This window comes from Tachypleus tridentatus, chromosome 12 (genome assembly GCF_004210375.1).
Source record: "Tachypleus tridentatus isolate NWPU-2018 chromosome 12, ASM421037v1, whole genome shotgun sequence".
Lineage (NCBI taxonomy): Eukaryota > Metazoa > Arthropoda > Merostomata > Xiphosura > Limulidae > Tachypleus > Tachypleus tridentatus.
This window is the reverse complement of record NC_134836.1, coordinates 19,676,611-19,704,150: the sequence shown is the minus strand read 5'-3', so window position 1 is coordinate 19,704,150 and position 27,540 is coordinate 19,676,611. Positions and strand designations below refer to the sequence as shown.

The window sequence follows — 27,540 nt, the reverse complement described above, 5'->3', positions numbered from 1 at the left end:
ATCTAAAAAAGTAAAAATTTCATTGTATATGTTACTGGTTAGGCAACATTTGGAGTATTGTGTTCAGTCTTGTGCTTCTTACCTTAGGAAGGATATTGAATTGTTGGAAATGATTCAGAGGAGGGATACTAGAAGAATACCTGGGATGTATGGGTTGTCATATGAGGAGAAGTTGAGATCTCTCAAACTGTTTTCTTTTGAAAAAGAAGAGTTAGAGGAGATCTGATTGAGATGTGTAACATTGCAAAGGGAATTGATAGTGTTGATACGTCATATTTTTCATATTTAACAGTATGAATAATAGGACTAAAGGACACAAATATAAATTTATGCAGTACAATATTATTTTTCTAACAGAATGATTTCTCTTTGGAATGGATTGCCTTCGGATGTTGTGGAGGCAATAAATTTGTTTGTTTGTTTTTTGAATTTCGCGCAAAGCTACTGAAGGGCTATCTGCGCTAGCCATCCCTAATTTAGCAGTGTAAGACTAGAGGGAAGGCAGCTAGTCATCACCACCCACCGCCAACTCTTGGGCTATTCAATAGTTGGATTGACCGTAACATTATAACGCCCCCACGGCTGAAAGGGCGAGCATGTTTGGTGCGATGGGGATTCGAACCCGCGACCCTCAGATTACAAGTCTAACGCCTTAACCCATCTGGTCATGCCGGGCCTCAGTAAAATTAAGCGAGTTTAAAAGAAAGCTAGATAACTTTGTTCATGATAACGAATGGCTTTACGATTTTTTAGAATTTATTTATTTAATATTTTTTGTTTTAGTCCAGAGGATGGACCAATAGGTCCGTTATCGTCCCCAAACATTAGGTTAATTTGTACCAAGAGTCGTAAACTCAAAAATATCTTCCGATCTTTTTGTTGCACACGGATCCGTACATCAGTGTATCAAACAAGAAACGCTGTCTTTCTATCTACTTAATAGAGTGGTCGCGGAATGCTAATGACAAAGGCATCAAAATCTGAAATGCAGAAACATTAATTTACTGTTTGCACAACATACACTTTTTTCAGTAATCAGCATCACCAACATTTTAAAATATCATTAACATAAATAATAACCAAGATTAAAGCCTTAACAAGTTCCTTCTAAAAAACTGTTAATATTGAATATATGCATTTAGAAATTTGTTGATTTCGCATCACCATGTACTGTCTATTAACGATCGATTTGGACATTTTCAACTGTATTAAAATATTTTCCAAGAGCGTCACCTATTTGGAGAGCATACTCACAATGACGTCTGATGTGTGATCTCGTGACTGACAGTGACAGGGCATAGAGGAGTTTAAATTTCTATTTTCAAGTTAAAAAAAAAAAAAGTTAAAGGTAAGTTTTGTTTAGTGTGTTTGTCAATTTAACTGTGATTATAATACATTTGTTACAGTTCATAATATTAATACTTTGCTAATGTAAATAAACTAGGACAAGTGAACTGTGACGCTATGTTCATAATTTTCATAGCCTTTAATTGATAGTTTAATTTTTAAATGTAATACCCTGTGAAAACTGAATGTGTCGCAAATCATTAAAAAGCAAAATTATATTCACTACGGACTTTAGAATTTTGAAAATGGTGAGGTTAAAGGTTGTTATTGGTATTACTCTTAGGGAGATAGTCTTGAGGACACTTTTTTTTTGTTATTATTAGTAAGTGGAAGGAAACTTATGGAGCTGTATGAAAGAATTATTATTTTTGGTGTGGGATGTTTTCATTAATATTGCAAGCATTTTTCTGTTGTCCAAATTCTTTTTTGGGATAGCACATTTTTTTGATTGAGTTATCACAATTACTCTGCAAATTAATTAACATGGAGTTCTTAAACTCAGTGAACATTTTAAAGCTTAAATATAATGCCATAGAAGAGTTTGAATGATATTGTAAGTTATAACACAACCATAAAAAAACAAGAAAATGCACTAGTAAGTTGTTAAATAATTTAATAAAATATATGCTTTCTTTAAAAATTTTCATGGTTTCAGTTTAATGTTTTTGACAGACTTAGGTACCTGGCTTTACTGATACAACTAGAGATCCTATTATCCATTAAAATTCTCCTTCCACACCTTTTGTGGAAAAGTCAACTTCCATAGGTACAAAAATCTTTGACATTGTGAAATAGTTCCAGAGTAAATTATTGCAGGGCAAATCTTGTGTTCATAAGGGCTTTGAAGAAGGTTAAGGATTGGTTATTTCAGCCACTTGCTACTACGTTTGTAAGTTCTTGAATAGTCAGCAAGTATCAGAGGTTTGGAAGATACTTAATGTTACTCCTCTTTAAGGGAGGTGATAGAAATGTGTCAGTGATTATAGGCCTAAAAGTCTTGCATAAGTTGTGGGAAAATTTTTGAAAAGTGTGATAAAAGATGCTTTGTAAAGCCATTTAACAAATTCTAGGATTTTATTGGATAGTCAACAAGGTTCTACTAAGAAAAAATCTATCCTATCAAATCTTTTAATGTTCTCTGAAAAGGTTACTAATGTTGAAGGTAAGGGTTTTGATTTGGTGTATTTGGATTTTCACATTTAACTAGGTGCCACGTAAAAGGTTTAAAAACAATTTAGGTGTAGGGAATTAGCAACTTGGATAGAAGAGTGGATGTATGGATGGAAAGAAGAAAAGCAGAGAATTGTTGCAAGTGGAGTTCAGTCAGACTGGATTAATGTCATAAGTGGGATACCTCAGGGCTCAGTCTTTGAGCTTTGCTCATTTTGATTTACATCTATAACATAGCTGAAGGAATGATTAATAAATTTACAGATATCAATGCCTTGGATGTTGTTGCTGGCTGTGAAGAGGATGCTGCTGATTTACAAAAGGATTTAGATCATTTAGTGAGTTGGACAAATAAATTGTGGATGGGTTTTAATTATAATAAATTCAGTATAATGCCTGGGGGTTATTATAATTCATATTGCAATAATAGTAACAGTATCATGAAAGAAATGGATCATGGTGTAATGGTTGATCAGTCTCTAAGGCCATCCTAGCCGTGTGTTCTTGCTAGTGGTAAGACAAAGGATTTTAGGTTGTATATGCAGGAAGTATTAAACAAAGTCTAAAAGATTATAATTTCATGATACATTTCACTAATTAGGCCACATTTGGAGTATTGTGTTCAGTCATGGGCTTTTCAACTTAGGAAGGGCATTTAATTATTGGAAATATTTCAGAGAATGTTACTAGAATGGTGCATGGGAATGAAGGGGTTATTATATGAGGATAGATTGGAATCTCTCAAATTGTTTTCTCTAAAAGTTAAGAGTTAGAGAGTATCTGAGATGTGTAAGATTGTAAAGGAAATTGATAGGGTTGATGCATCATCTTTTTTTTTTTCATAATTAACAGTGAGAATATTAGGACTAGGGGACACAAAGTTTGCCAGAGTAAGAGTCATCTATTGCTAAGAATATTTTTCTAATATGGTGATTAGTTTTTGGAGTGGGTAATTTGTGTGTGTTTAAGAGAAAACTTTAACTGTATGAATGATAGGGAATGGCTTTAGGATTTTATTTGCATTAATTTATTTGATCTTTTTTAGAGGATGGAACAGCAGAGGTGGATCAGTAAGTCCGACGTTGTGCAAAACTATTGTTATACACTAACAACTCCACAAAACAGGAACAAAATTAACATTTTAATAGACAAAAGTACTCATTTATTAGTACTACAATTAGAGTGAAATAAAGTTGAAGCCCAAAGTAGGTAATAATTGATATGTTTTGACCATTTCCTTATTAATCTTAGTCCTACACTACAGAAATGTCAGACACAATGTGCAACAAAAAAGTAACTCATAAGTGGTTTTCTTTAAAAGTGAAAAATTATCTAGTTTTCAGAAATACCACATACAATGAGTAGAGAAATATTTAACAAATAGACAATACAGGAGAAAAAGACTAACATTCTAAAGAACAAACATTGCCAGATAGTTTTATACTATAGCTGAGATGATCACCTCCAATCTTGAACAAAGCAATATGAATGGAAGTAACATTTTGTAGCTACATATCTCCATTTCTAAGACTACGTAGAAATTTGTTGAAATATGTAATTAAAATTTTGAAACATAATTGAAAGTAATCTAGTTTCAAAGAGATAAAGTGACAAGTTTCCTCCTTCAAATTATGGACCTGTTTAATTGTGATTTATGAATTTGCTGCTTTGGCTATAAGTATGTATACAAATGAACTCGATCTTTGAAATGCTTAGTACATAGCTTCTTACTACATGATTGTAAATATAAAAAAAACTAAACAGAAATGCATTAATAAACATTTATGTATAAATTTGAAGTATAGGTATTAAAACTTTTACTAATAAAGCAGAGAATGTTTTGATTTTCCTAGGTCATTTTCTGGTTAAGAAAGAGAGAATTTGTAACTGGGCATGTCTTAGAGAATAGAGTATTGGTCAGTTGCAAGCTCTTCCTTTGTTAACCTGAAGATGATGTAGGAAGGTCAAAATATTGTTCTCTGCTTTATTAGTAAAAGTGTTAATACCCATACCAGTCATTCTTAGAAACATTTTTATTTCAACTGGGTTTCTCGTCAAGAAGTAAATTTGTGGTGTTTCTAAGTTTACTACTCTTAAGTTGCCATGAGGTGTAAAAATCACAATGAAGAAATTTATTAAATTTGGAGATGCAAGAAAATATGAAAAGTGATTATCCTGAAAGGAAGTATATATTATTAAGTTTCATACTTTAATTGTCACATCAAGTAATATTTTAAATATCAGAACCAGATTATATAAAATGAAAGAATTTTTTGTTTAGCATAGTTAAGTTGTTTGAGCTTTATTTGTAATTATTTTAAACATAAATTTAATATACACTGTTAAACATTTTTTTGAACCAGTATATTGTATGTGTGCATGTTGCAAGTCACAGTTGTAGTTTGACAGTGTTCATTGATTGATTACAATTGTCTGTTGATTAATAAAGCTGTACTATTCTTAGATAATATTATATTAATCATATTTGTGATTATAACTGGTTTGGTATATAGGTGTAAGTTAATTTTTCCTATTTTCTTTTCTCAATTAAATAAAAAGGCTTTTATTTTTAGTATAATGTATAGACAACAAGAGACCATTTGGACCTTCACAGCTATTCTTGCATATTAACATTTGAGAAAAGTAAAAATTTGAAACACATCCTCAGTGTTTCCAAAAATTGTTGATTCTCATGTCAAAATGCTGGTCTACAATACTGTTGACAGTAACTCAATTCTTAAGTCAGTCTGTTAAAAAATAAAACTCTTAAATCAAGGTTAGCTTGTTTTCCAAATCTTAAACTTGTGTCCTCTCATCCTATTATCTTACATCAGATTGTAGCACAACAAAACAGACCTTTGTCCAATAGGTCTATTAAATAATTGTGTGAACTTAAATAATATTGCCTCTTACCATTTTTCAAAATAAAATAAGTTAACAGATCTTAATCCTTCCAGAATTATCCTTGTAACCTCCAATAAGTGAATACCCAAATAAATAGGGGACTAAAAGGGAGTATCATCACCATATTCCAAATAAGACCTAACTAGCAGTTGATGTGAATAGAATTTCTGCTTTTGACTTGACTGTTAAATGCATATATTCATCATATAGCTTTTACAACAGCAGATGAGAGATATCAATGGCTTGAGTGACATATCCACTACTATGCTAAAATCTGTTTCTTTAGTTACAATATTGAGTGGATTCCCATTGATATTAAATGGCACATTATTATTATGATGAAACTCCATTATCTTCCACTTCCTATAATTATAGGTCATTTGCTAAATGTGTTTACTTTATTCAATTACTGTGAGTCATTCTTATCTCATCATTTTCAATACAACTAGAAAACCCCAACACTTTTGACATCATCAACTAACTTTACCAGTTATTCCTTATCAGTATAATTAATGTAAATAATAAAAAGCAAAGGTCCAAGCACTAACCCGTGAGATATTCTTCTACATACAAGGATCTAATTCTATTAGACTCCAATTATATACTTGTTCAACTACCCTATAATCTAATTAACTAGTCTGTCACTTTTCCCTATCAAGGTGGTTTTCTTAGCTAATCTTGTTAGTCATCTCGTGAAAAACTCATTGCAAGTACAACATTTTTATAGCCTTTCCAATATTCAGGTGAATAACATCTTCAAATAAACATAACATATTAATAAAACTAAGTTTCCCATTGGTAAATTGATGTTAGCCTTTTTTTATGAAATTGTATTTCACTAAATATTACAAGCAAGACTAAGTAACCTTGTTTTTTTTTCCAAGGTAACTCAAAAATCCCATCAAAAATAGGAATAGCATTAGCTAGTTCTCAAACACCTGACTGTTGTCTATTTACTTGCCAAAAATGAAAGAAGTTTGCATGTGTGATTTTTAACCTTATTTGATGCCTTTTTTTTACCATGGTGAAATCTATTTTTATTTATTTTTATTAACAAGAGACAGATTTGCACGATTCAGATCAGTTCTAACATTTCTCATAGAATGATTAGTTTTGGGAATATTAGTGATATTTTCTCTTAAAAACAAGGAGAAAACAAAAACATTTGGACATCTCAGCACTTTTTAAGGTCCATACCCCATTCTAATATCATGCTCACTGTTAACATACATAAAAAATTGATATAGTTTACAAAAATATTCACGCTGTAACGTGCAGTCTACACAGATACTATCATCAATGCTGTTTTAGTGATTCACTGAAACATAATTTCTTACTAAATAAGTTGTATCAATCCATGTTTTTGTTCAAATAATAAGTTGTGTGTTCCAAAAGAGTATCTTATATTTAGGTTACAGTTGCACTAGTTTTGATTGTTGGAACTTAGTCTGACTATATCTGCCCAAAAATGTTATGTAATGGTATTTTGTTCTTTAGCATTATTTGTAATAACCGACACCAACTGCAAATAAAGAAAAGGTGAAATGGTGATGATGATAGTATCTATGTGGACTGCACACTATAGTATAAATATCTTTGTTGACCACATGCCATTGTAGCACCAAAAATTTCTTGTTAGTTTTAAGGTTATTAGTTAGTTGTTTTTCTTAATTCTTTCTTTTCTTTAACTAGATCCCTAGCTTTGCTATAGTTCTGTACATTTTTCATTGTATTCATCACTTTAACCTTAAACTGTTGGTTTCATTAGGGGGAAAAGTCTTGTCTTACTAATTTTTTGACATTCTTTGAAGAGGTTATTACCACTTGCATAGATGGGAGTAAGAGTGAATTTAGTACATTTGTATTTTCAGAAGTATAAGGGAGTTTTTAAATGCAAATTATTGGTGTGTGGTGTATATTGGTGTGTTGGGTAGAAAATCAGCTGGGTTGAAGAAAGCAGAGTTTTTATAAAACTGAATTTATGTTAAAAGTAGGTTACCATGAGCCTTAGTGTTAGAAGTTCTGTGCCATTGTATTTGCTTTCACACTATAGATGAATGGTCAGTAAATTACTGAAATTTGCTGCTGATGTTATGGCCTATTGTGTTGCTGACCATGATGTCATTTGTTAAGTAGGGCAGATAAACTGTAGATGGCTTTTAATTGCAGTAAATGCAAGATAATTTGAATTATAAGTGTTATGGAAGAAAGTGATCTTGGTATTCTTGTTGATCTTTGACTTAAGGAAGCATGTTATGCTAATACAATAAGGTAAGGTAGGCAAGCAAAGATTTATAAGCATAAGGAAATGTTTTATTGATGATGGAGCATACTAAATGTTTTTACAGAACATTGGCTTGTCTTTAGAGCTTCACCAGGCTGTGGCTGTTAAAATAAATCAAATTTTTTGACACCCAGATACAATATAGAGTAATACAAAATTTTTGATTTAATTATTTATTGCAGTAATGGGGTTATGCATGATATGTATCATTAAATGAAAAGTACATGATATACATAAGTAATAACACAACTTGCACAATATTGCATTATGTATAACATATGAAAATTATATTATGTACACAAATTAATATTATAATTTACATAACTGTTGTACAAGGTTACTCATCCAACTTACCTTTACATCTAATCTGAGGAATGTAGTTCCTAATCTGACCTCACATGAAATCAGTCCTTACTATGATTCTTGATAGCTCTGAATTTACTAACACATTTAATCTGTGTATTTCTTCATTAAGATTCATACAGTCCTGATTTTTAATTGAAGAGCACAATATAAACAATCTGTTAACTTGACAAGTTTGTTTATGTATAATTCAGAGTCAAGTGTACTTTTCAGGCATGTATGAGGGGAATCATTGCATGAATCAGTGGAATAATTCAATAACTATAAGTTCAGATTGTGACTTTTTTTCCCTACATTCCACCAAACATCCTACCTAACCTGTGTATATACAGCTGAGCTCTATCATATAGTTTATCTTTAAGCAAATCTTGAGCTTTCAATCACATTTACCATTTACTGCTACATGCATCACAGAAAGAGAATGTTTTCATGGTACCAGGAACTAAACTGCCAACACACTGTAATGTCTTATGCTTTGTGACTTGGCAGTCAAAGTCTAGCCCCAGGTATTATGATCGTTACTGAAACAAATATGTATTTTATGATGTGTAGATGCTAAACAAACTAAAGATATATATCAGTTGCATCTTTATGATTTAGCTATGTTTATTAGTCATGCGAACTTAACTGGTAAGTAGTTGTAATTATAGACAAATGCCTGAAGTGCAGTTTATAATTGAATCTATAATTCAAAGGCTGGAAATTGATTACGATTTAGGAGGTGCTCTAGCACAATCAACTTTACCACTACACCACTAGATAATTCATCACTTTCTGAAGGAATGTAATTGTGGAATCCAATATTTATGAAATAAATTTTTTCACAAAGTTACAGTGCTAGTACACAGTAGATAATGAATTTGTTTGCCTATTTCTTAAAAGATGTTTGTTTAAACTGTTTAATTTGATTTAACAACAAAACTATCACTATTGTTATCATAGCACTATCAGGACTATATTATTGAGTTCCACTTGCATGGTGATAGTCATATATCAATACTTTACTGAAGTTCCTTGTTAAAAGAATGAGTGAATCTTAAATTAGTTTACTACAGTGGTTTTATGTTAACTAGCCCTGTATCTTATTTATATTTTAAGTTTTTATATTATAACACCTAAACCAACTTCTTGTGAGGGATTCTAGTTTTTTCCTCTAAAAAAGTTTTGTAAAGAAATATGCCTGGCATGACCTGATGGTTAGGGCACTTGACTCACAATCTGAGAGATGCAAGTTTGAGTCTCCATTCCATCAAACATGTTTGCACTTTCAACTGTAGGGACATTATGGTATTACGGTCAATCCCACTATTTGTTGGTGAAATAGTATAAGAGTAGGCTGTGGATGGTGGTGACTATCTCCCTCCTCTCTAGTTTTTCACTGCAAGATATGGAACATATAGTACAGATATCTCGAGTATACCTTTGCATGAAATTCAAAACAATTTAGAAAAGAAATTTACCATCAAGTGAATTGGGATTGGCAAAGTTTTAAGCTAGTTTATGTGTAGTGTTGAAAAGTTGTGTTGTTGACAGTGAAGAACAAGTAATTAGTGTCTAAAGAAAACAGAAGAAAAACAATTTTTTCAGTTTAAATATATATTATAAATATTGTAGACCATAAGACTTAAGATCTTCTAACAAGCATTTGGATTACAATAGAGGAATTAGACCAAGACCTGGTAACAGTTGTTTGCATAACAGTAGTGTGGGGCATAAGACAAAGATCTGGTAACAGTTCTTTGGATGACAGTAATGTGGAGCATCAGTCCATTATCTTGTAACAGTTGTTTGGATAACAGTAGTTTTGAGTATGAGAACAAGATCTGATAAGTTTTTTGGATAACAGTAGGGTGGAGCATAAGATCTGGCAACAGTTTAGATAACAGTAATTTGGGGAATGGGACCAAGATCTGGTAACAGTTTGGATAATGGTAGTGTAGAGTACAAGACAGATCTGGTGATAGTTGATTGGATAACAGTAGTGTGAAGTATAAGATCTTGTGTCAGTTTAGGTAACAGTAGTTTGGAGCATGAGAACAACATCTGCTAACAGTTGTTTGGATAACAGTATTGTGGAGTACAAGATCTATTAAGTTTTATAATGGTAGTTTGGAGCATGATACCAAGACCTGGTAACAGTTATTTGGATAACAGTAGTGTGGAGCATGATACCAAGATCTGGTAACAGTGATTTGGATAACGGTAGTGTGGAGCATGAGACCAAGATCTGGTAACAGTTGTTTGGATAACAGTAATGTGGAGTATAAGATCTATTAACAAGTTATATAACAGTAATTTGGAGCATAAGATCTATTAACAAGTTATATAACAGTAATTTGGAGCATAAGAATAAGATCTGGTAACAGTTGTTTGGTTAACAGTGGTGCGCACCTCAGTGTGGATTCCTGTACGTGGTGAAGGGACCTCCCAGGGAAGGTTCTGTTCTTTCAGTTTACCTCCTCTGGGATCTAAACATTCACCCACGTGTTTGCTGTGCGTGGCAACCTGTGAAGGGAGGCTATGATTCTGGTAATTGAGGTGTCCAACCCTAACACACCACATTGGCCTGAAGACATGCAGCATTGGAGTGGCCTTCTTGGGTCAGTTAGCTTATCCACTCAGGCTAGGGTCAACCAAGTATCACTGTTGGATGTTCTCAACAGGTGTTGTGGACATTGTATCTGATGCTGGTGTTTGGGTATAGTTCTCATTAAACCCTGGCATTCCTGCAGTGTACTTGTTTGACATTGTAGTGCATCCCCTCATAGAGCTCCAGTGGGCAGCAAAATTTCCCTTTCTTTATTATGGATACTCCAATTAAAAATCTTAAATAGTGAAAAAACAGTCTATAGGTAAACAACCACATCTTGAAGATTCTGAGCAGCAATCCTCATCACCTGTACCACCTATTGTACCTCATTTTCTTATATTGTATTCACTTCCAGACAAATCTTTAGGGCAAATGTCTCTCTCTTTCATTCAGAAGGGACTGAAGGGACTTGCTGGCTCTCCAAATACAGTAAAGATCTGGTGACATATTGGTGGAAACATCCACATCTCAACACTGTGGGGATATACCTGTTGAGGTTACACCTCATGCTACTTTGAATTCATCACGAGGAGTTATTATTAAGAGGTATTTGAAGAACATTTCAAAGTTGGAGATTCTCACTGGTTTCTCCACCCAAGGAGTTTCTGCAGTGAGGAGTATATCCACTTGCAAAGATGGAATTATGATGCCGACCAATGCCCTTATTCTCACATTTTTGTCACCATGTCTGCCTTCACCATCAAGGCAGGTTATGTTAATTGCAAGAAATGGCCATACATTCCAAACCCTCTCCAATGTTTCCAGTGTGAGCGGTTTGGTCACTCGGAGACATCATGTTGTAGTTCCTTGACGTGCTTGTTGTAGTGGCAAGGACCATGATGCCTACGAATGTGAAACAGACCCTCATTGCATCAGTTGCAATGGCTTTCACCCATCCTACTTTTGTTCTTGCCCTAAATAGTTGGAAGAAAAAGAGGTGCAGCATTTGAAAATGATTCATAACATTACTTATCCTGAGGCTTGAAAATTGCTGTCCACCATCTCATCTTGGATGTATGCTGATGCACTTTGTTCCACAACTACAGTGGGAATGCAGACAGATCTCTCTGTGCCTCCAAAACAATTGTTCTCTAAACAAATGAAAAGTCTTTTGACCTCCATGGTTAAAAAAGTTGATGAATCAACTTCATCACCTATCTCTGTCTCTTACATACATTCCAACAAAACCCAAGATCCACATCCTTTGGTTCCATTTACAGGCATTTCCTCAGATACATCTTCTTGTCCCAACCCAAGATGCAAAACAATCACTTGTTCACATCCTCAGTCACTGGAATCCCCTTCCAAAAGCAAACACCTGCCCAATCGACCCAGGGCAGGATCTACAGAGGTTGATAGACCTCCCTCGAATAAGGAGAGTAAGGAAAATAGACATGGTTGTAAACTAAAGAGTTCTTCACCCAATTCACCTACACATAAATAAAAATGGCCTCCCTGACACAATGGAACTGTCGAGGTTTACGTTCTCATCTGGATGACATCAAAACACTGATTGCTTCTTACTATCCTGTATGTATTTTCTTACAGGAAACCTTTCTGAAACCTGCCAATACAGTTTTCTTTACACAGAAATGACAGGTTGTGTGATGGAGGGGTGCCACTGTTAGTTGATAAGCATGTGCCCACCCTGTCTTTGCCAATCAACACACCCTTGGAGGCCGTAGCCATCCGTGTTTCCTTGGGTCATACCATCACTGTTTTTTCTCTCTTCCTGTCGCCTGGACAGACATATGATCAATCAGACCTTAATGCCATCTCCCTTTTTCATCCTGGGGTACTTTAATGGACATTATCCCCTCTGTGGAAGTGCTGATATTGACAGGAGAGGTCGATCTGTAGAATGCTCTCTTATCTCAACCTTTCTCTTTTCAATACTGGTTCTTCTACTTATTTCCATGCATCTAGTCGGTTCTTTACTGCTATTGATCTCTCAATTTGCTCCCCTTTATTATTCTCCCATTTTTCATGGAGGGTTGACAATAATCCACAAGGCAGTGATCATTTTCCTATAATCTTGAGAGACTGGCCATGGTCAGTGCCATCTGACCAATGTGCCCTGGTGGAAGCTGGATCAAGCAAACTGTTCCTCTTTTACTGCTCTCGTAGAACTTGATCCTGTCATCATCTGTAAGCTATCAATACAATGTGGCAGCAGTAACTGACTGTGTTATACAAGCAGCTGCTCAGTGTATTCCTAAAACCTCGACATGTTTTCCACAATACGAGGTGTGTTCAAAAATTACATGGACTGACGTCATAAAACATACTGTGCTTTATTTAGAAGTTACAGGTCTGGGACCCCTTCAAAGTACTCTCCTCCCCAACGCACACACTTATCCCAATGGTGTTTCCACTTGTTGAAACAGTTCTGGTACGCTTCTTTTGTAATGTCCTCCAGCTCCTTTGTCGCATTTGCCTTAATCTCAAGAATCGTCTCAAATCTTCTTCCTTTCAAGGGTCTTTTGAGTTTGGGGAACAAGACCACACTCTTGAACCTCATCATTTTCCATTGGGCCCATGCACATGCACAGTGGGCAAGATGTTAAAGCCAGAAGGAATCTTGGATTAAATTCACAACCAGCACATTTTCTACCACCAGTTCCAAAGTCATATGGGACAAGATTCGAAAGGTCATTGGACAATATAATTCTGTTCCCCTCTCGATCTTACTCTCTGATGGCTAGGAAGTAGCTGATACCTGGAGCATTGCCAATACTCTATGTGAAAACTTTTGCCGGGTATCTAGCACTTCTGCTTCTTCTTCCACCTTCTTAGCCACTTAGACTCGGGCAGAGCAATCACCTCTTTCCTTTCAAACTGATTGTCTTTATGATTGTAATCATCCCTTTACACTGGTAGAACTCAAACTGGCCCTTCATCAGTCTGGCAGTACATCAGTTGGCCCTGAAGATATACCCTATGACATGCTGTGCCATCTGTCTCCTGCTTCTCTTGCTATTCTTCTGATTGTTTTTAACTGGATATGGCAGGAGAATGTATTTCCTGATGCCTGGTACCAGGCTATTATCCTACCTTTCTCTAAGCCTGGGAAGAATCCCAAGATTCCTTCAAACTACCATCCAATTACTTTGATGAGCTATCTCTGTAATACCTTAGAGAGGATGGTTAATGCTTGTCTTGTTTGGTTCCTCGAATCAAAGAGCTTCCTCATGTTCACCCAGTGTGGGTTCCGATGACAGCAATCCACCAGGGACCACCTGATTTGACTTGAAACGTCAATCAGAGAAGCTTTTCTCAAATTGCAACATCTTGTATCAATATTCTTTGACATTGAGAAGGCTTATGATACAACATGGAGATATGGCATTTTGCGAGACCTCTATATATGTGGATTTCGTGGCCTTTGCCATTTTTATTAATTTTTTAATGGACCGGAGATTTCAAGTTCATGTGGGTTTGACACTTTCTCTTTCTTTTCTACAGCAACTTGGAGTCCCTCAGGGCTGTGTTCTGAGTGTCACACTTTTTAGTACAAAGATTAATGCCATCACAGAACAACTCCCTTTCACTCTTGCAAACGGGCTCTATGTCGTTCGTGAAACATGAGGTATACTGAGCGGCAGCTACAGACTGCCCTCAATCATTTACTGAAGTGGACCACAGCAAACAGCTTTAACTTCTCTCTCTAAAACTGTTTGCATGCACTTTTGCCCCCAACAGGGTATTCACCCTGATCCTGAACTCTGTATTGGTGAAGTTGTGCTACCTGTAGTTCCTGAGACTGAGTTCTTGGGGCTTATCTTTGACTGTAAGCTGACCTTTATACCACACATCAAGCAGCTATGGGTCAAATGTACAAGAGCACTGAACATCCTCTGTGTCCTCTCTCCCACCACTTGGGGAGCGGATCGATGTTTTATATATATTGTGTTCTTGTTCGATCAAAACTCGACTATGGATCACTGGTCTATGGCTCTGCCAGACCCCTTGACCTTAATGACGCTGGATCTCGTTCATCATCAAGGACTCCAGCTCTGCACTGGGGCTTTCTGCACTTTCTCTGTTCATAGCTTATAGTCTCATGAATCTTCTTTGCACCTCCACTGTTTGCAACTGTCTTTACTATATGCTTCAAAACTTCATTCCTTACCAAAGCATCCTACATGTGGTTGTGTTTTCTTTCCTCAGTGGACCATACTTTTTCAGAACAGACAGTCTGCCATTGCTCCTTTTGGCCTTTGGATCAGGTGCAGTTAGATGAATTGGGTCTGTCCTTGGATAACATTGCTGTATCCACTGGTCTACCCATCCCACCATGGCTTCTTACAATCACCAACTGTGTCCTATCTTACACTCCTGATTGGAAATACTGTCTGCTATTTGCTTAACATCTTTTGAACCATCCTTCCATTCCTATTTATACAGATAGTTTGAAATCAAGTGACTTTGTGGACTCTGCCATGGTTTGTTGTGGTTTGGTGGTTGCATGCAGAATCCCCCTCTACAGCTTCTCTATTCACTGCTGAACTGTATGCCATTTCTCTTGCCCTGGATCACAGAAGCTAAGCAGTACTCAAACTGCACTATTTATACTGACTTGCTTAGTTCTCTGCTGGCCCTGGAATTGCTTCATGTTGGTTCACACCCTGTTCTCGTCGACACTGCAGCTGAGTTTATCTGCTCTGGCACTATCACAAGTGGACTACGGTTCTGTATTGAAGGCTTGGTTCCATGTCAGCTGGTTGTCAACTTGGAGTGAGCAATGCAAAAACAAGGTTTTCCAAATAAAACCCTATATTGAATTTTGGCCCTCTTGCTTCTCTAAATATTGGAAGGAGGAAGTTGTTATAACTAGATTATGCATTGGTCACAGTTTCTTAACTCATCGTTTTCTTTTATCTGGAACTGGTGCACCAGTGTGTAGTTTGTGTAACACTCATATCACAATAAAACACATTTTACTTTCTTGTCGTTGTTACGACTTTCAATGACAGCACCATTTTAAACATGTTCTGTCCCAAAGTTTGTCCATAACATCTGACAGTGTTATTGGTGATTGTAACACTGTCCACCTTGGTAATGTTTTTAGTTTTTTAAAGGCCATTAATCTTTTTAATGCCATTTACGTTTTTTAATCTATACATTACACCATTTTAACGTGGCCCCCTGTTAAAATTCACAGTTCATCTAGTTCGATTTGAAATTAGAAACTGGCCAAAACATTAAATAACTCGAAACCAGGACTGGAAAGGCCAACTTCAGGTGACTGACCCTGTTGTTTGAACTATCTGTTTGAACTACTTGTTAGTCATTCTGGTGAGTTATTACTATAATTTTGTTACAAGTCTTTTAAAACCTTTTAATTACTTTTTGAAAATGGCCATAACATCAAATAACTCAGAATCAGGACTGGAAAGGCCAACTTCAGGTGACTGACAGTTGTTTTTGTACTTACCTGTTAGTCTTCCTGGTGAGTTATGATAATTTTAGTTATGCTACAGAAAGTCCTTTACAACTTGAATTAATGTAGTTTTTCTCTTAACATTTTTGACTAGATGTAAACATTGGTTTTATGCTGTTTATGTGTTGTTGTTCTTTAAACTTTGTTTTACCTTAATTTCCTTTTATGAATTTTACTAAATTTACTTTTAACTTTTTTACCGGATGTTTAGTACAGATAGCCTAGTTGCTTTGTGTCATAAAACACTAAATCAACCAAACAACTGCAAAGTATGTTCATGTCAACATAGTCAAAAGTATGTTTGATACTTTTCACTATGATATTGGTCCAGCTTTTTATCTCTCTGGTTAACTTATGTTTAGGGTTATTGATGAGGAGTGGAATTCTCTGAAGCTGGTATAACCCAGTAACATACATTGATATGTATAGATTGAACTGGAACTACCTTTAATTAGACTTCAAGATTAAATGACTTTTGGAATACTAAGTTTATTATAATTTTCTATTTAAAATATAGAGTACAACTCACAGTGTGGAGCATGAGACAAAGATCTGGTAACAGTTGTTTGGATAACAGTAGTGTGTAGCATGAGACAAAGACCTGGTAACAGTTGTTTGGATAACAGTAGTTTGGAGCATCAGACCATGACCTGGTAACAGTTATTTAGATAACAGTCGTTTGTAGCATGAGACAAAGATCTGGTAACAGTTTGGATAACAGTAGTGTGGAGCATGAGACAAAGATCTGGTAGCATCTACTTGGATAGTAGTAGTGTGGAGTGTAAAATTGAAACTTGCTACCAAGTTCGTTAAAAATCACATTCACAAAATTTTCTAATGCATCATTCTACACAAAAATTTTTGTATTTAAGTATCAAACTTACAAGTTTCTGTCATTCTTTTTAGTTAATGTTATTGATTTTTGTTTGAAGAATATTAAAGAAGTATTAAAACAGATGGCTCTGTATTTGTTTCAGAAACTGAAATATGACATCCCGAAAAAAGGTTCTACTGAAAGTTATTATTTTGGGTGACAGTGGGTATGTATGATGATCATTTACTTATTATTATATGCTTGCCAATCCTTGCTACATTTTAACTTTAGCATTGTATTTTCTGTACATTGTTATCCTTAGAAAATATGTTGAACAAAAAACTAAAATGTAGCTTGTGAACACAACATGCTGACAGTAATTTGTTGAATCTTGTAGCTACAATCTATTGAGCTGGAGTGTTGCATAGTAAATTAGAGCATTGTAGTCATATAATATAACAAGTTATTATAAAGCTTACTTTTGCAGTTATTGTTTTTGGTTATTGATGTGAAATTTGATTCACACTAATAGCTATATTCATGCAAATAGGACAAGGTGTTTAGTAGTTTGGAAGATTTAACTACTGCAAACAAAACTTAAGTTTTATTTATACTTTAAATACATGTTAAAACTTTTTTTAAAATTTCATTATATCTTGAAGCACATCAAAACTATCCAGAAGAAGGAATATTTACTTATGATTATTGGCGAGTTAGTTATAACTAAATTTACAAATATCCATTTGTTTTATGTTGCAGAGTGGGAAAGACATCTCTTATGAACCAGTATGTCAATAAAAAATTCAGCAATCAGTATAAGGCCACAATAGGTGCAGACTTCTTATCAAAAGAGTTAATGGTTGATGATAGACTTGTGACAATGCAGGTAGGTGGAAAGAGTTAGAGTTATTATACAAGTTATATACTGTTTTTTTTTGCAATGTTTTCAATGAATAAAAACTTTAATAGTTGTTACTGAAAATAGTATTTGAGTCTAATGAAATGAATCTAGATGTAAAATTAATACCATAAATAGTTCAAAAGGTTGGACTGGGTTGTGAATGGGAACACTTTAAAACTTAACTGTGTACCTTGTTGTTGCTTTTTTTTTATTATCAAATTTTGCCTTATTTTCTGTTCATGTAATTTCCCTCGTATTACATAGATTTGTATTAAATTAATCAGATGTTTTTGTATAAATGGAATGTGTATGGTTTTTGGATTCGAATCCCCATCCCACCAAATATTCAGCTGTGAGGGCATTATAAAGTAATGGTCAATCCCACTGTTTGTTGGTAAAAGTGTAGCCATAGAATTGACAGTAGATGGTGATAACTAGCTGCCTTCCCTTTAGTCTTTCAATGCTAAATTAGGGATGGGTAATGTAGATAGCTCTTGTAGTTTTGTACAAAAATTCTAAACAAACCGAACAAATATGTATGGCTTGATCCAACATTAGGTTGGTTACCACATTTAGGTGGGGGTTATTTCTCAGATAGCAAAAGTGCTGTGGATTTAAAAAAATGTGTATATTAAGTATTATCTACAGAAGCAAACCTGTGTAGTTCATGACTTAAAAAAATATCACATCAAACCATCAAAATAAACCTGTTAGCATTTCAGAGTTTACTTTTATCTTGTTTGTATTTACTTTCTTAATTTTTTTTCTTTTGAGGTACATTTTCCTAAACTTATTGTTTTGTTAACTGTCTATTCAGCCAACATTTCCAACTCGGTGTCCCCTGATAAGTTTGAGAGGTTATAAAACCAGAATCTGGGGTTTGATACTTGTGGTTGGCATTGAACAAATAGCTTTTTTGTGTCTTTGCACTTAAACACAATTTTCAAATCAATATACTGAAACTAGATGCTCTCTATGGATAATTCAGTAGTTACATACTCCTGTTACACTTATGTATTTATATGCATACGAGAAGTGCTAGTTTAACTGCTATATTGTAGTTGATGATTTCATTGAACTTAAATGTTAATATAGTTCTGTCTAATCTACATCAAGTCCATCTTGAAGAGATCAGAAAACTCTCCATTTCTGTTCTCATTTTATCTGATATAATTTCTGTGCTTGTGACACGTGTTTTTTTTAGTAGAACATCTTCTTTTGACACGGATCTAAATTCTTGTTATTATGTTACATATGGTCTCGTTGAAAATTGTATAGTTTTTTAATATTTGTTCAAGTCATGCAATTCAGTTGTTACCCATACGTTATCAACATTTGTACAACAGTTCCCATGCTGTTTGGAATTTCTAATGTAAAACTTACCCTTAAATAGTCCAGAATAACCTTCCATTGAGAATGGTAGAAATTAACATTTACAGTGCACTTTGTCCAAATAAGAGTGAAGTGTTTAAAGAATTTCCACACTTATTGCAGTGTTTAATCTCATTTTCTACCCTAAATTACTATTACTTCATAATTATCTGAAGCATGTAAATACTTGTTGAAATTTAGGTTAATTTTCGTAATATATATTTAATGGTATAGATTGTTAAAGTAACCAAGCTTAGAACTACTGTTATTTTTCATTTTGATCAGAGTGATTTGCTTTGTAATTTGCCTTTGAATGTTCATATCTGTCCTTTGCCTTGTTTTATCAACATGTAGATATGGGATACAGCTGGACAAGAGAGGTTTCAGTCCTTAGGAGTGGCTTTTTATAGAGGAGCAGACTGTTGTGTGCTTGTGTTTGATGTGTCTGCTCCGAATTCATTCAAATCATTAGATTCGTGGAGGGATGAGTTTCTTATTCAAGCTTCTCCCAGGAATCCTGAAAATTTTCCCTTTGTTGTGATTGGAAATAAAATAGACTTGGAAAACAGAACGGTAACAAATAACTTGCAAACTTTATGTAGATGTCAGTTGATTAAACAAATAGTTATGATAAAGTTAAGCTATTTATAGATGGAATTAATGGACACTACAACTACATTGTTGTTTACAATACAAGCATATAATATCAGTTGAATGGAGAAAGATGGTAATTACAGTAGTGCCTCCCCAAAAAAAAATGTCATTCTCAAATGTGAGCACTAGATCTGCAACATGAATATCAGTAGGATGAGCAGAAATGCTACTTCACAGGGAAACTGTATCAAGGTCAAACTTTTCATACATTTTACTGATATAAACTGTAATGCTTAAATATTAAAGGTGGTACCCTTCATTGAAAAAATGTTTTTTAGGAACTCCAGTTTCTCAGTACTATGCTAAAATTTACATCAATAAAGATATGATCAAACCCTAATGTATAGTTCTAAAGAAAGTCTTTCTTGTTGTGAGGGGGATACGGGATACTTTAAATAAAAGTTATTTTATGATAAAGAAATTGTTGTAGCATATACTATATATAACGTTTTGCTGGTCTTTTTGTGTAAGTATGAATTTTACTATTCTGTTGAATAATGCCCGTGTATTATCACATTTTGGAAAAATTGGAAATTTGTTTTTAGTTACTTCAGAACTAAAAAAAACAAACTTGTTTAACAAATCAAATGGTATAATTCAGTCTGTGAATATTGAATTTGATTAAATTTTAAAGATTTTATTGGCTAATTTAATTGGACAATTTTGTATGTTTACCACTACTTTAAATACTGTTGTATATATTTAAGTTGTCTTTTTTTATTATTAGGAATTCCATTTATGTTCACTTCTTAGTTATTTTTGTAGGCAGAGTTAGCCTGTAGGTTCTGAACCAAAGGGTCCAGGGTTTGAAGATTAAGAGTCAATCCTATTATTTGATTCATAGAACTGAACAAACCCCTTATGGAGGTTGGTGCTGTCAGCTGTCTTTTACTCCTTAGTGTGAATTCCTGTACGTGGTGAGGGAACCACCCAGTGAAGGTTCTGTTCTTTTAGTTTACCTTCTCTGGGATCTTAACATCCACCCACATGTTTACTGTGCATGGTAGCCAGTGAAGGGGAAGAGAGAATCCTGCTGGTTGATGGGTCCAACCCTAACACACCACTACAGGCCACCTTCTCAGTCATCAAGACTCGGGCAGAGCAATCACCTTTTTCCTTTCGAGCTGATTGTCTCTGTGACTCTAATTGCCACTGGTCAGACTTGATAATATACACTATGAGATGCTGCACCATCTATCTCCTGCTTCTCTTTCTTCTGATTGTTTTTAACTGGATCCTGCAGGAGAATGTTTTTCCTAATGCCTAGTGCTGAGCTGTTGTCCTACCTTTCTCTAAGCCTGGTAAGGATTCCAATATTCCTTCAAACTTTTGAATTGCTTTGACGAGCTGTCTCTGTAAGACCTTAGAGAAAATGGTTAATGCTTGTCTTGTTTGATTCCTTGGATCAAACAACCTCCTCTCACCTACCCAGTGTGGGTTCCAACAACAGAGCTCCACCATGGACCACCTATTTCGACTTCAGAGAAGCCTTTCTCAGACATCTTCTTTCAAAATTTTTTGACATTGAGAAGGCGTATGAATCAACATGGAAGTATGACATTTTTCGAGACTTTCATTTATGTGGTCATTTGTCCATTTTTATTAATTTTTTATAAGACAAGTGATTCCAAGTTCATGTGGGTTCGACACTTTCCCATTCTTTTCTACAGGAACATGGAGTCCCTCATGGCTGTGTTTTGAGTGTCACACTTTTTGGTGTAAAGATTAATGCCATCACAGAACAATTCCCTTTTACTATGGCAAACGGGCTCTATGTCAACGACTTTCACATCTCATGTCAGTTGTTGAACATGTGGTATATTAAGCGGCAGCTACAGACTGCCCTCAGTTGTTTACTGAAGTGGATCACAGCAAACTGTTTTCACTTCTCTCTCTCTAAAACCATTTGTATGCAATTTTGCAGCCAACGAGGTATTCACCCTGATCCTGAACTCAGTATTGGTGAAGTTGTGCTACCTGAGGCAAAGTTCTTGGGGCAGAAGCTGACCTTTATACCATACATCAAGCAGTTACGAGTCAAATGTAGAAGAGCACTGAACATCCTCTGTGTCATCTCTTCCACCACTTGGGGTGTGGATCAATGTTCTATGCTAAAGATATATCATGCTTTTATTTGATCAAAACTAGACTATGGGTCATTGGTCTCTGGCTCTGCCAGGACGTTAGCTGTAAAGATGCTAGACCCCATTCATCATCAGGGACCTTAGTTTTGCACTGGGGCTTTCTGCACTTCCGTAGTCCAGAGCTTATACACAGAGTCTCACGAACCTCCTCTACATCTCTGCTGTTTGCAAATGTCTTTACTATATGCTTCAAAACTTCAATCTTTACCACAGCATCCCACCTAGGGTTGTGGTTTCCTTCCTTGATGGGCCATGCTTTTCAGAACAGACGATCTGCTGTTGCTCCTTTTGGCCTTTGTATCTAGGTGCAGTTGGATGAATTGGGTGAGTCCTTGGATAACATTGCTGTATCTACTTGTCAGACCATCCCACCAGGACTTATTACAATCACCAACTGTGTCCTATCTGACACTACTGATTGGAAATACTGTCTGCTCTTTGCTTAACATCTTTTGAACCATCCTTCCATTCCTATTTATACCAAAGGTTCAAACAGGTGACCGTGTGGGCTCTGCCATGGTTTGTTGTGGTTCAGTGGTTGCACACAGAATCTCCTCTACAGTTTCTGTATTCACTGCTGAACTGTATGCCATTTTTCTTGCCCTGGTCATATAGAAGCTAAGTAGTACTCAAATTGCACTATTTATACTGACTTGCTTAGTTCTCTACTGGCCTTGAAATCGCTTCATGTTAGTTCACACCCTGTTCTCACCAATATTCAAAACCTACTGGCCTATTTCTCTTTAACATCTTCTTCTATCCAATTTTTCTTGATACTGGGCCATGTTGGTATTCGCAAGAACAAGTTCGCCGACCCGCAGTTAAATCTATCTGCTCTGGCACTATCACTGCTGTACCTGTTCCATACATGGACTATAGTCCTGTATTCAAGGCTCAGCTCCATGACAGTTGGCAGTCGACATGGAGCGAGCAATGTGAAAACAAACTTTTCCAAATAAAACCCTTTACTAGACTCTGGCAATCTTGCTTCTGTAAGGATCAGAAAGAGGAAGTTGTCCTAACTAGACTATGCATTGGTCACAGTTTTTTTAACTCGTTGTTTTCTTTTATCTGGGACTGATGCACCAGGGTGTTGTCTGTGTGACATTTAGGTCACAACAAGCCACATTTTATTGTCTTGCTGTCATTACGACTGTCAACAACAGCACCATTTTAAACGTTTTGTTCTAAGGTTTATCCATAACGTTAGACAGTGTTATTGGTGATGGCAACACTGTCCACATTACAAATGTTTTTAGTTTTTTAAAGGCTATTAATATTTTTAAAGTCATTTAAATCTATTTAAATTCTTAAATTATAAATTAGACCTATTTTTAATGCAATTCCCTTTTACGAATTGAAGTACATGTAGTTCAATTTGAAATTAGAAAATGGTCATAACATCAAGTAACTCGAAACCAGGACTGGAAAGTCCAACTTCAGATGTCTAACACTGATGTCTGAACTGTCCCTTAGTCATTTTGGTGAGATATAATAATTAAAATTTTGCTACAAAAAGTATTTTGAAATGTGTATTACGTTACTTTCTGAAAATGGCTGCAACATCATATAACTCGTAACCAGGATTAGAAAGGCCAACTTAAGGTGACTAACGCTGATTTTTTAACTTAACCCGTTTGTCATCCTGGCAAGTTATGATAACTACAGTTATGCTACAGAAAGTCCTTTACAACTTGTATTACTGTAGTTTTTCTCTTACTTATGTAGACTAGATGTAAAAATTGGATTTAATGCTATTTGTTTTTAATTGAAAAATTAAACTTTGTTTTGTTTTACCTTAATTTCTTTTTATGAATTTTAATAATTTACTTTAACTTTTTACCAGATGTTTGGTGCAGATAGCCTAGTTGCTTTGTGCTACAAAACACAAAACTAACCAGCTGTTTTTTAATCATTAGTTCAAAATTAGAGATGGCTGTATCTGAACCTTAAGATGTTTGTGACCTGCATACTGTTTAGCCCTTAATTCGCATGGTGTCATTCAGGTTGAAAAAAAGTTTCCCTGATTTGTTGTTGTCCAGTGGGTTCATTTGGTTATCCAATATAATCATATTTAAAGGCCTACTGTAAATTATACCTCAAATAGTTTATACCTGATAAGATATTTAGAAAAGTAGAAAAATTAAGTTCCTGTGCATGTTTTAGGCATCAAATCTTATTTCACAGGTGACTTGGAATTTACACATCACTGTCCGACTTCACAAACTAAGAACAATTTGGATTGTAATAGTGTGTTTAAGATTTTATAAGTCTCTAATGTTTACTATCCATGAATTGATGAAACACTTATTTATTCAATTAGTTATAAACCACATTTTAGCTAAATCTAAAGATGTATTATTGGTCAAACCAATTCTCGTTGCAGGTATCGACAAAGAGAGCTCAAGGATGGTGCCAGACAAAAAATAACATTCCTTATTTTGAGACAAGTGCTAAGGAAGCCATCAATGTGGAGCAAGCCTTCCAAACAGTTGCAAAGGATGCACTAGCTCAGGAGTCCCAAACTGACCTTTATAATGAATTTCCAGATCAAATTAAGTTGACCAGTCAACAGAAAACACAATCTGAAGGATGTTCTTGTTGAATTATATAGTGTAACATTTCAGTAATATTCATTATTAAAGACTGGCAGAGCAGAATTACTTTATATATATGTATAATGTTGTAGAAATTCTTACACAGTTGTTCAAAGTGTACAATGTATTATTTCAGCACTTTATTAGAAAAGATTAGCTAAAAAGAATTACCTTGTTAATTTTCTGAAATGTAAACACTAAAGTTCATAATTTAATTTGCCACAGTACAGTTGCCATAAAACTTACAGAATTGTCTTGGGTGTAACAACAAAAAGGATTCAGACTTTTAATATTAATGAATATTGCATTTTGGATGTTGCAACTACCAAGATTGATTTAACATCTAAATTAAAAAGGTAATAAAAAGACTAACCTTTTTTTTTACCAACAAGGTTAAACATTGTGATAAGTTATAAAAAGTAATATGTTTTAGATTAGGTACTTTGTGTAATGGTGAGTATCAAATAAAATTGTTGTTTTAAAAAGTTTAAGCTTGCATATTATGTCTTATACATTGAAATGTAACTACATCCAAGAATTTACACTTGAGGAAATGATTGAGGTGGACTTATTTATCAGTGTTAATAACAGTCCCAAGTGCCTGACATACACTTGGCTTTGGCTGATGCTTGTAAATTTGTGACAACTAGTAAAACAATTATAACCAAGATTATTTTGCAGAGTAAATGATGCAGCTGTTGTATTCTGGTGAAAAAAAATGCATCTTACATAGAGCTCCTTCAGAATATGTCGTGCAGCTTAACTACTAATGACAACCTTGTTGGTTTATGCTTTTGCACATATTGTAGCAGACTGTTTCAATTTTGAGGGTAAAAACCCATCTCTCAGCTAGTAATATTTACTTGTGTCACTAAAAAAATAAAAAATGGAAAGTTAACAGAGGGGTTGTTCACAGTAGTAGTTTTAATTCCTGTGCATGTAATGTGGTATTTCACAATACAGATGTGTTTGAGGTTATATACTTAAATATGATTAAAGATGTCTTTATTGATGTATTGTTTTCATAGTACGTAACAGGTGAATCTTCATAGTGTTATATATTAGTAAAATTATAATTGAAGAAAAATAGTACTACCTGTTAGACTAATTTGGATATTTGTACATTTATGTTAGTTGAATGTTCCAGAGAAAGTTTTTTTCCTGCAGTCTCGTCACTATAAATTGTAAAAGTATAAATATAGTTAATGATATTATCTCATGTCTGTATTATCAAGTTGTGATACATTTGTAAAGATTGCTAGTTTGAAATTATATGGAGTTGTTTTATTTGAGTTTAATGATTCTTGACTTAGGTTCTAGCATGAAGTAGAGAAAATAAAGTATGCTTCACAAATCTTTCATATCAGGTGGTTCTGTTCTACAAAACTGAGATAATTTGTCTAACATCAACATAATCTTTACAATCCAGTTGAAAAACAACCCTAAAAAAATTCATTGTACTTTGTTTATTTGTATATGCTGAATATTAATAAACAGAAATTTCAAATGGATTTTAAGCATTCTAACAAAGACTAGAATAATAAACACAGATTGGTGGAAAAAAAATTATAAGAAATTTGTTGTGCTTTCTAGACATGTGGGATGTTGATTCTGTAACTGCACATTAACATGTCATGATTAGGTACGTTATTATCCAAGTGGTTGTTAAGAATCTTGTAATTTATCAAGTCTGAGTTAATGAAATTCTTTACAATTCTCTATTCTTCAAATCCTATGCTCACCATAGAGGTTTAACACACTTATCTGTTCCCAGGAGCCTTGCAAGTGTACTTAAGTTTTTCATACTGAATCTAGAAATATGATTTGTTGGGTTTCTTCAATAAAATGCACAATCAAATACAAGATCTATTGATATTCAATTGATAGTTTTTTTTAGCCTGCAAACATACATGAAATTTGCTTGTACTTACCAGAACTTTAAAAATAATTCGATTCAAGAATAAGAATGTACAAGACTATACGTTTCAGAAAGAAATGTGATTTTTCACATCATTCTCTATTTTGTGTGTGTTACAAAACTCAAAGTTCATATGAACAGTTTTGGTGAATATAAATGTTTCGTACTTAGTTACGTGTTACAAATCACCTTACACAATGAATCTTAACACTTGTGTAGTTGTGGAACTAATATTGTCTTATCAATTTGCTTACCAATGTTAGCAGTGATTTGATTGTAAGACTTGCACTGAAGTTATATTGGTTAGATAGCTGTAGGTTATAATGAACAAAGATAATTGTATGCTATATGAACCAAAAAGAAAGTGTGCATATTAAGATATCTAATATTAACCTAAAAAGGTACCAATGCCATTTGTACCTAGTGCATTTAATTGTGTTGTTATTCTAAATGACTATGATTCAACAGAGGTTGAAGCAGATAATTTAGTATGTTATGCATTTGTCTGCAGAACATAGACAAGTCCTGAGACTGGATGTATAAATAGCTGAAACAAGCTGTCCTATGTAAGAATATTTGTGTGATGATGGGTGTTAAGATAAGACAGTAGCAAAATGGATGGTGTTCTCTGTGATTATATATTCCAACCTAGTAGTGTTTGTGTTGCACAAGTGCACATTTAGTGGGCATTATGTGCACACAACTTCAGTAAGATGGTTCCTGGGATTCATCTGGTATAAGGTATTCAACCTGAAGATGTTCAGAATGCTGCAACTATGATAAATAACACATCCAATTAACTGATCAATGGTTGAAGATGGAATGTAAACACGAAGTGTACTTGGTATGGGAAACGTTACATTCTTACATGCAAATTACTGAGTAAATTGTTTTGTTTTTTGGTAATTTTACAGGAAAAGATGACGAAAATAAATCTGATTTTATAAATCCTTGTCCTAAGATGAAAGTTTTTCCAAGTCTCAAAATAATTACCAAATTTATTTAAGTTTGTCAGACAGTGTTACAGTTGTTAATTTTCA

The 27,540-nt window shown here is 34.4% G+C and overlaps 1 protein-coding gene across 4 annotated transcripts; it reads left to right on the top strand.

The window, feature by feature from the left end:
* Positions 1-1,198: 1,198 nt before the first annotated feature.
* On the top strand, positions 1,199-25,941 carry LOC143235080 (ras-related protein Rab-7a-like). 4 transcript variants are annotated; one of them, XM_076472876.1, is made up of 6 exons: positions 1,257-1,348; positions 16,619-16,754; positions 17,079-17,141; positions 17,675-17,801; positions 19,542-19,760; positions 24,372-25,941. In XM_076472876.1, the coding sequence occupies exons 3-6, from the start codon at positions 17,089-17,091 to the stop codon at positions 24,588-24,590; spliced, it is 618 nt and encodes a 205-aa protein (XP_076328991.1). In that variant the 5' UTR covers positions 1,257-1,348; positions 16,619-16,754; positions 17,079-17,088; the 3' UTR covers positions 24,591-25,941. The 4 variants fall into 4 exon arrangements, with proteins under 4 accessions (XP_076328989.1, XP_076328991.1, XP_076328990.1 ...); XM_076472875.1 differs by lacking the exon at positions 16,619-16,754 and adding an exon at positions 3,563-3,587 and having other exon boundaries at positions 1,279-1,348; XM_076472874.1 differs by lacking the exon at positions 16,619-16,754 and having other exon boundaries at positions 1,199-1,348.
* The last annotated feature ends 1,599 nt before the right edge of the window (positions 25,942-27,540 follow it).

What these genes read in the sequence shown, in the direction of transcription:
- LOC143235080 (XM_076472874.1), top strand. Translation starts at nt 17,089, where the DNA reads ATGACATCCCGAAAAAAGGTTCTACTGAAAGTTATTATTTTGGGTGAC. An exon ending in ATTATTTTGGGTGACAGTGG is followed by an intron (nt 17,142 to 17,674) that starts GTATGTATGATG and finishes TTTATGTTGCAG; the next exon opens with AGTGGGAAAGACATCTCTTA. An exon ending in TAGACTTGGAAAACAGAACG is followed by an intron (nt 19,761 to 24,371) that starts GTAACAAATAAC and finishes TTCTCGTTGCAG; the next exon opens with GTATCGACAAAGAGAGCTCA.